The sequence below is a fragment of the Hipposideros armiger genome, unplaced genomic scaffold (assembly GCF_001890085.2).
Source record: "Hipposideros armiger isolate ML-2016 unplaced genomic scaffold, ASM189008v1 scaffold_179, whole genome shotgun sequence".
NCBI classification, from domain to species: domain Eukaryota; kingdom Metazoa; phylum Chordata; class Mammalia; order Chiroptera; family Hipposideridae; genus Hipposideros; species Hipposideros armiger.
The window spans coordinates 1,368,051-1,377,492 of record NW_017731529.1 but is presented as its reverse complement, the minus strand read 5'-3'; the positions used below and the strand labels follow the sequence as shown (position 1 = coordinate 1,377,492).

The following is a 9,442-nucleotide window of genomic DNA, read 5'->3' as shown; positions in this document are numbered from 1 at the left end:
CTGCGGCTGCTGGCTGGCGACTCACAGCAGCCCAGCTCCAGGTTGAGCCGTTGTTCAGCATCTTAGCTGTAGAGGGCAGTGTCACTGGCCCTCATGTGTGGGATCCGAACCGGGGCCCTCTGGCATCCCAAGTGAGTTCTTAACCATCGCGCCACTCGGCCGGCCCTGTCTATAGCTTTTGACAGTTTGATTATGTGTGTCTCAATGTGGATCTCTTTGGGTTTATCCTAGTTGGAATGTGTTGAGTTAGAACTTTTATGTCCATTTCTCTCCTCAGATTGGGAATTTTTCAGCCATTATTTCTTCGGGTAAGGTCTCTCTGCCCCTTTCTTTCTATTCTTCTGGGACTCTCATAATGTGTATATTGGTCAGCTTGCTAGTGTCCCATAAGTCCCTTAGGCTCTCTTCAATTTTTTTCACTCATTTTTCTTTTTTCTCTTCTAACTTGATGAGTTCAAATGACTTGCCATCAAGTTTGCTCCTTCTCTCTTCTGCCTGACGAAGTCTACTGTTGAAACTCTACTGAACTTTTTCAGTGCAGTTATATTTTCAGCTCCAGAATTTTAGTTTTTTTAAAGTCTCTATCTCTGTATTGATATTCTCATTTTGCTTATTCTTTGTTTTCCTGATTTTGTTTACTGGTCTGTGTTTCTTTTAGCTTATTGAGCATCTCTATGACAAGTATTTTAAATTCTTTGTCCAGCAGCTGCTATCTGAATTTTTTCAGGGTCAGTTTTTGGTATTTTACTTTGTTCCTTTGGCTGGGTCATTTTTCCTGTTTCTTTGTATGCCTTGTGATGTTTTGCTGAGACTTGGGCATTTGAGAAAACTGGCTTCTTTATTAACTAGAAAGACCTTCACAGATCAGCCCAGATAGAGACTCTCAAACCTTTTCTGGGGTATATTTTTCTCTGGGTCTGTGTATGTGCATTTACCTCTCTCAAATTCTTTAAGCTGCTTGCCCCTACATTTTCTCAGAAACCAGTAATCTCTCATTCCTCATAGTGTCTCCCTGCACAATTGCAGCTCCAACATGCATTTTCTTACCTCTTTCCAGTGGCTTTCAAATTATGCCACTGGTCCGTGAGAAGTCCAGGTCAGGTGAGACAGAAACCAGTCTCTAGGGCAGACCCCAGATAAGCCAGAACATTGGATGCTCAGTCCATTCTTTTGTTTCTGTCTCAAGGAAGAAACCTGATATGGGAGCTTTCCTCTTGGTTGCACTATGCTGTGCCAGGTAGGGGCAGGGACAAAAATGTGTGTGCAGAATTCTGTGAATTTTCCTACCCATTTTGTTTGCATCCCTTCCTACTTTTATGGTATCTGGGTTGCTGTAGTTTCTCATCTTGTCTTTAGAGTTCTCACAAAGATATTCTGGTCCATATATTTTTTCTGAGGGTCAGGACTGTACTGAGATATGGATGGTAATTGAAGCACATGAAGTAAATGAGAATACGTAGAATGAGAAGCAGGCCTCATAAAGACTCTCAAGAATACCAACATTGAAGAGGTAGATAAAAGGAAAGTGAGAGGGAACATCTAAAATGGTAGAATGAAAACCAGGAAAATTTTGTATCATAAAAGCCAAGAAAAAAGTGCTAAAACAATTGAGACACTTATATAGCAGCTATTGTAAGGACTTTTACATGTATTGTTAAAAATTAATCCTTGCAAAAATCGTATAAGTTTGGTACTATTTTTATCTTCATTTTATAGATGAGGGAAGTGAGGTATAGAGGTCATGCAGCTAGTGATATATACAAGTATGTTCATTGCAAGTATGTTCATTACTTGTAATATAAAAAATTCAGAGATGACCTAACATCTATCAATTGGAGATTGGTTACATTGTGGTTCATGGAATATAGTGAAGCAACTAAAAGAAAAAGGTAGGTCTTTATGTTTTGAAATGAAAGGATTCCATAATATACTGTTGAGTGTAAAAAAGTTGGTTGCAATGTGTATGGTTTTTTATGAATTTAATTTTTTTAAACTATATTTGTTTTGCTTGTATGTATTAACCAGTGTGTGCATAGCAAAGTGGAGACATATACATGAAATTGTTTACTGGATATTTCTGGTAATAGAGCAGCAATTTTCATTTTTAATTAATATATTTATTAATATATTTAGCACAACATAAAAACCTTATTTAAAGAAGATTCAATTGGCCAAGGAAATCTGGAGAAATTAAGTGAGTGTATTTGTTTTATTTATGTGTATATTAAAAAGTAGTTAGTTTTAGTAAGGGATTTAACAATATTAAGTGATTGTTTTCTCTGAGATCAGATTCAGGGTATTTTAGGGACTACAGCTCAGATTTCAGTTGGTTGAGGAATGAGAAGGAGAGAAGGTAATAATTAACTGAGACATTTTATTTTAAAAAAGTGTAACTCCTAATGCTTTCTAACTCCATATCAAAATTAAAAGTTTTTTTTTCTTTTTTTTAATTATAGGACAATAGAGTTCACATTGGACCAAAAATGGAAATTCGAGTTGTTACATTAGGATTAGATGGGGCTGGAAAAACTACTATTTTGTTTAAGTTAAAACAGGATGAGTTTATGCAGCCTATTCCAACAATTGGTAAGTATGAGTATTGCTTTTTAACTTAATAGACATTTTATAGAGAAAACCTAGCTTACAGCTGAGTTCTTCAGGTCTTGTTTTATGCCGGTTTGGGATGGAGATGGGCTTTTTTCTGGCTCCAAGACACAAGCAGTTCAGAGGAAAAATGACAGATTCAGTGGCTGTGGGGTTGAAATGTGGATGGTGGGATAGTAAGAAGGAACAGAGTATTAGTGGGACAGTTGGAAGGAATAAAGATTGGTGACCCTGGCTGAGGGTTATGGGTGAGGGGGTAGCCGTAGGGCAGAGTTGGCAGGTACCTGGGTTTCTAGGTCCTAAGGACCCTGGCAGAGCTTTAGAGGGCTAACAGCTAAGAAGGTATACACTGCCTGTGTAGGTTTATTGGAAGTGGAGTTGTTTGGGCAGCAGTACCCTTGATACTGCTGTATGAAGATAATTTGTGAGTGACAACTATAAACAGGAGGTTGCCTTGTGTTTGGTGTGTCATTCACTATAAATATAAGTTCAGTATTAAAGTAACTTTTTTTCTTAAACAACAGGTTTTAATGTGGAAACTGTAGAATATAAAAATCTAAAGTTCACTATTTGGGATGTAGGTGGAAAACACAAATTAAGACCATTGTGGAAACATTATTACCTCAATACCCAAGGTAAGAGCGAAAAATGACATTAAGTTCTCAGAATTTTAGGATTTAACTAGTAAAGCTGATTAAGCATTGATTAAATACTGACTATACCTTTAAATATTGATGGCCAGCCCCACATAACTAGAAAAATGAAATGGAAAGACTGGGATATGTACTTTTGTACCATAATTACAGCATAAAAACAATGCGTAGCTTATATATGTGGGCAGTTTACAGTACTTCTTGCTGCTCTTAACAGTTAATTATTAATGTTCATGTGATTATGATCACTGGCAACATTGTGGAGTATCGTACTATTTGTGGTATATGGGCCTGCTCAATTCAGTTCAACATTTATCCCATTATAATATCTCAATAACTACATTTCCATTCATAATTGTTATCTGTGGAAGAACCTACAGTGGTTTTCATGAGGAATGGTTGAAAGTCTGGGGATGTTTAGCTACCATAAAATAACTGGAAAGATTTCAAAAAAGTATTCATTCAGCAGATATTTATGATGTTTCTGCTGTGTATTTTGAGTACAATCTATGTGGAAAGTGCTGTCGTAGGCACCTAGAGAGAGTGCTTTGGAGAGCTAAAGATGCTGGTTTATTTTTAATGGACTATCTTTTGGTAAAAGAAGTAATCAATGAACAAGTAGCATCAGTAGGTAGATCACGAGAAATACATTTTCATTAAGAGAAAATATTGACATACACAGCAACTTGTTTGGTAGAGCAAGTGTTATAAACCCTGATATAGATGGGGAAATGAAAGCTGAAAAGTCATGTTAACTACTTCAGATCATACCATTAATTATTGGTAGGTGATCCTAGAAGAATAAGCAGCCTTTCTGTGAAAAGTGATGGTAGACTAACTACCCATAATGTAATAATGAGAGCATTAAAATATTTGGTCCATTTACTGAAGCTAACAGGTGACTAATTGAATATTTTTATCATTTTTTTGGTAGCTGTTGTATTTGTTGTTGATAGCAGTCATAGAGACAGAATTAGTGAAGCACACAGTGAACTTGCGAAGTTGTTAACAGAAAAGGAACTCCGAGATGCTTTGCTCCTGATTTTTGCTAACAAACAGGTAACCTATCTATATTTCAGAATACTTACTTTAGTAGTTTTGGGCATTCCACATCATAATGTAGGTGGAATGATTTCAGGGGGAATAATTAGTAGCTATTAATGAAGTTTCTGCTGTGTCTTGAGTATAATCTATGTGGATAGTGCTGTGCTTGGTACCTTGGAGTATACAAAAAGAAATGAAGTAGTCCATGTTCACCAGAAACTTCCATGTATGTATGTACAAGTAAATGTGTAAGTGAATCTATATGAGGTTCTAATACAAAAAATTGGTAAGTAACTTCAATAATATTAACAAAATGGTATGGGAAATTAGAGAGCAGTTCTAAAGGTGACATGTTGTAAGATTTGTAAAAAATAGGATTAGAGTTGAAATTATGGTAAGTTGGAATTACGGATAAGACTTTGAGTCAGTATGTGAAGGAAAGAACATTGCAGGCAGAGATAATTAAAATATATATATAGTATATAATATATACATACACACACACACACACACACTGTGGGTGCAAAAAAATGTATACACGTATTAAGAGATGTTATCTATGTATTACTTTTCAAAGTTGAATTATGGTAGCAATGTGTAGTATGACGTTGGCTCAAAAGATGTTGTTCATCAAATGGATGCTAGCATCACCATGTGACAGGCAGGACAGTCAAAGGAAATGGCAGAAGCACGGTTGTCGTTCGAAGAGTGCAAGACCATTTTTAAGTGTTATTTGAAATTCGAGAACATTGTGGAAATACGACAATGGAGGCATGAATATGCAACAGAACCGCCAACACACCTAACAATTGCATGCATTTGTGATAAGTTTGAGATGCATGGAACTGTCTGATGTGCACAAGGGAAGATCCAGGATGCCTCGCACAGTAACAAGTCCTGCTTCTTCTGCTATGGTGTTCAAACAGTTCACATGCTTGCCACAGAAATCTACCAAACACTGTTCACCGTAATCAGGTGTCTGGGTGCTGATGGTAACCACTTTGAGCATCTCTTGTAATTGCAGAAGTCAAACGTGACTTGTATTCATCTTTTGTTATCGGTATAAATTGAATATTGCAATTTTAATAGTTTTTCCCTTTCTTAAAATGTGTATAATTTTTTTGGAACCCTCTGTATGTAGGTATATGTATATGTATGTAATAGCACCTAAACACAGAACTTCAATCTAAATATTCAGTATAGAACTGAAGAAAAAATTATGTTGCACCTACACAATTCAGATGTTAAAAACAATATGGAAAATCTGTTTGTCTTGGTAATGGAAAGATACCTATCTCCAAGAAATTTTCTGGAAAAATATGAAATTATTTCTGGGAAGTGGGAGTTTTTGGAATAGGTTAATAAACTATTCATTATATAAACCCTACATGTAAGCCATTTTTCAAGATATACATGTTAATTTTTCTTTTAAATTGATGCCTTATAATGACTCAGGCAGTATCATTCAGGCTGCATGGCCTTTATTGATTTCATTGTAAGGCTATTCTTATCAACTATATATATTATAAATAAGTAAATTATTTAACCAAAACTTTAATATTTTTTTTTATATTAAGCTCAGAATAATTACTGAAAGGTGAATCTAATTTTTAACTTTAGGCTTCTGTTAGAATGGTACCAACAGAATTGTATATAAATAGTAATAATTAGAAAAATGATAATGTTGGTAGACTGATTGAAAAAAATTCTGATGTGTATGTATATTTCAGGATGTTGCGGGAGCTCTGTCAGTAGAAGAAATCACCGAACTTCTCAGTCTTCATAAACTGTGCTGTGGTCGGAGCTGGTATATCCAGGGCTGTGACGCTCGAAGTGGTACGGGGCTGTACGAAGGCTTGGATTGGCTCTCACGCCAGCTCGTGGCTGCTGGAGTATTGGATGTTGCTTGATCTTAAATGCAGCAGTCGTTTCAAGTTTTGTGGTTAAGAGTTTTTTTGCACATAATATGCTGTAAGAAACTCGACATCTCAATGATAGTTCATTTAGGGTTACGTATATAAAAGGAATCTTGGATTGGGAATTCAGTACAATATCGCTTTAAAAATTATGCTGTAGTGAAATTTAAATTCTGATTGAGCACATTAAATTGGATGAAATAGGGATTTGAGTATACATTTTTTAAATGTACATTTATTTAAGTTTTTCAGATTATATGTGACCCATATATTGGGAAGTAGTTACAGAAAAAGGATAAGTGAAGGTTTATTCTTACAGTCAACTTGAGTGCCTAATGGAACCTGTGTGTGAAGCAAGTGAAGCATAGCTTCGTCTTGAACTTGCCTTTTCACTGAATTCTGGCAGTATTTAGTAGCAAAAACGGCAATTAATGAAATAGAATCCACAAACTGCAGCTTTGGGTAATAGAATTACTTTTATCTTTAGTATAACAGAATACTTTTAATGCTAAGACTATAAGCTATAGAAAATTAATTTTATACAATGTTTTATTAAAACTCTCTCCTAAAGCTTTTTGTATAAAACCCAGTGAGTCAGAATGAAATATTATCTAACTATGCCTGATTGACAGATTTGTACTAAACTGAAGGACAGTTAATAAAACTGTGAAAGTTATGTTCTAGTTATTCTTCACTTATGAAAGACCCATTTCTGGGCCTGAACCTGGATATATTTCCTACAGAGCTCTAACTTGGTCCTTCTATTTTTTTCCAACATATTTAAAGTACTTAGTAGTGTTTCTTTTTAAAATATTGCATCCTTAGTGAGAATGACTGTATGTGAAATATAGTAAGTTACACATAGAACCAGGGTTGGCTTTACATAAAAGAGAGATCAAAGTATAAAACTACATTTACCTTAAGAAAAATCATTTAAACAGTAGAGAATGCATACTACATCAATTACTTTAAAATGCTTTCCCCAAATAAATGCATTTATATTGACAATAAAACAAGATTAAGGCTCTTTGTGACAAGGTCTTGAAAAGTTATTTAAGAGAAATAATACATCTAAGGAAGGAAAAGAAACTTTCAAAAAGTTTACATCACTTTTATTATGCAGTGTTGTACAAGTTAAAAAATTTTGTGCTCTTTACTGTTTTTCATTTTTGAAGATACTCCCTTATTATGGCAGTACAATTTATTATATTTAAACATAGCTAGATTGGGTTTTATGAAATTTTTTAATACTTTTTATATTTTAGGATGAATCCTAAATCTTAGTTGAAATACTATGTGGACATTGATGTGTGATGACAGATGTGACGTTCAGGTGGTACACTTTTGGTTTAGTCTCTTCAAATGTATTTTTGTTTAAAAACAAAACTTTTAGAAAACAAAGCATTAAAAAAAAAAGGTCGTTATGGGCCATGTGTAAATAAGTAAATATAATTATGTCGTCCCTTTATTTTTCAAGTAAAAGGTCATGCTGTTTCAAGTATACTTTGTGAGTATAAGTAATACTTTTGAATTAAATTATTTAATATTTGATTGATTGCAATAACTGTGAAAAATAAAAATGGTGTTACATTTGCCTGTGAACCCTTGAACTGTTTACTAGGTCTAACACTAACATGTAAACTTACTTTCCTTGTAAATTATTAAGTTTACTTCACCAACTTTGTAATGCACCTTCTTAGCATATTACTAAACACAATTTAAAAGCTGTGCTTCGACCTAATTGTAATGTATATAATAGTAGTGTTTGTGTGTGATTTTTTTTTTTTTTAAGAAACATTTTTCTCAGGCTCTTACTATTTGTGGTTGTATTCTTTCGCTAATTATGATTGTGCTAGTTCCCTCTGGGAAACATCAAATTTAAGAATGAGAGAGACATTTTAAATATAATGTTAGGATTTGCTTCCTAGCTCTGAATTTCTGTATTAAGCCTAAATATTAATGTATGATTTATATAAAGCAGGTTTTTCAAGTGTATAGCCCTGGTCTGTAATTCTGGAATGCTTTATAATCACCAGAAGCCACTATTTGCATTACACATATGATCAGCACAGACAGCAATAAAATGTTGAAATCATTTTAAAGAAGTCCTATGATTATTCTAAAAATTCTTTTTCTTGAACCATCTATCTAGTAGTAGTGCTAGTAGCCATTTTCAAGTCATATTTGTGCTATGGTTAAGAGAAACTATAAACAAAATAGAATAGGGACTCACGTATCAAATTTGAGATACTTAAGATTTAGAAATACCTTATTCTGTATTTGCAATGTAAGTAACATTTAAATGAGTATTATAACTAGTCTTTTGAAGAGCTAAAATTTTGCATTGAGCAAAGAGTAACTCGTGCTTTTTAAATTTAACCTTGTTTCATTTGAGAACATAGCATTTTAAATAACCATTTTAGAAAATGGCTTGAAAACTTAGCTGTAGCCTGTAAACTAGTATTGCTAAGAGAAAGACTTTTATGTAACATTGGGATACTTCTCAATTTGCAAAATAGTAATAGGGAAGAAGATAGTGTTACTTTTCCCCTAAATGAATCAGTGAAAAGGACTAATGAATAAGCATCAGATGGTATCTTGCTAATTTAAAGCATGCTTTAAAAAAGACATCTGGCAATTTATGTGTTTAGGTCTAACAATTACGTTAAATTTGTGACATGGAATGGAAAAATTATGATTTTCACTCAAAGCAAAATAATATTTTGAGGGAATGAGGTGTCACCACCACTTGGTGGCAGTATTACCAAAAATTTAAGCGCTTAGGAATGAATAAATTGCTAGATAAGTCTAAACACCTAAAATTAGGAAGAAAAGGTAAATGTCACAGTGAAAAGTTATTTTATGTCCAACTTTAAGTTTTTTTTAAAAGGATACAATTTTACTTTAAAGTAGCACAATTTTGTATATCCATCTATCACATAGGAGTTTCTGGTACAAAATGAATAAAGGGAATAATCCTGCTGATCAATAGAAGGAAAAGTGTAAGCTGAGATTTAAAGCATAACAATGTGAATTTCCCTGAACAGGTCTGTTGAACATGCTCTTATAAGTGAGTCTGTCTGGAAACCAGAAGCAGCAGCTCTTTTTTTAAGATTTTTATTGGGGAATTGGGGGATGGGAACAGTGCTGGGGAATTGGGGGAAGGGGAACAGACAAGTTGCTGTCGTTTTTGTTCTTAGTCTAGTTGTGGAGGACGTTGCTTCA

At 34.1% G+C, this 9,442-nt stretch overlaps 1 protein-coding gene across 1 annotated transcript in view; it reads left to right on the top strand.

Moving 5' to 3' along the window:
• TRIM23 (tripartite motif containing 23) overlaps positions 1 to 8,319 on the top strand; it is a 31,875-nt gene extending 23,556 nt beyond the window's left edge. Inside the window, exons 8-11 of the mRNA XM_019652426.1 lie at positions 2,457 to 2,586; positions 3,129 to 3,239; positions 4,192 to 4,316; positions 6,032 to 8,319. Of these exons, the coding sequence (XP_019507971.1) occupies positions 2,457 to 2,586; positions 3,129 to 3,239; positions 4,192 to 4,316; positions 6,032 to 6,211 (546 nt within the window). The 3' untranslated portion in view covers positions 6,212 to 8,319. The remainder of the gene's footprint in view (positions 1 to 2,456; positions 2,587 to 3,128; positions 3,240 to 4,191; positions 4,317 to 6,031) is intronic.
• The last annotated feature ends 1,123 nt before the right edge of the window (positions 8,320 to 9,442 follow it).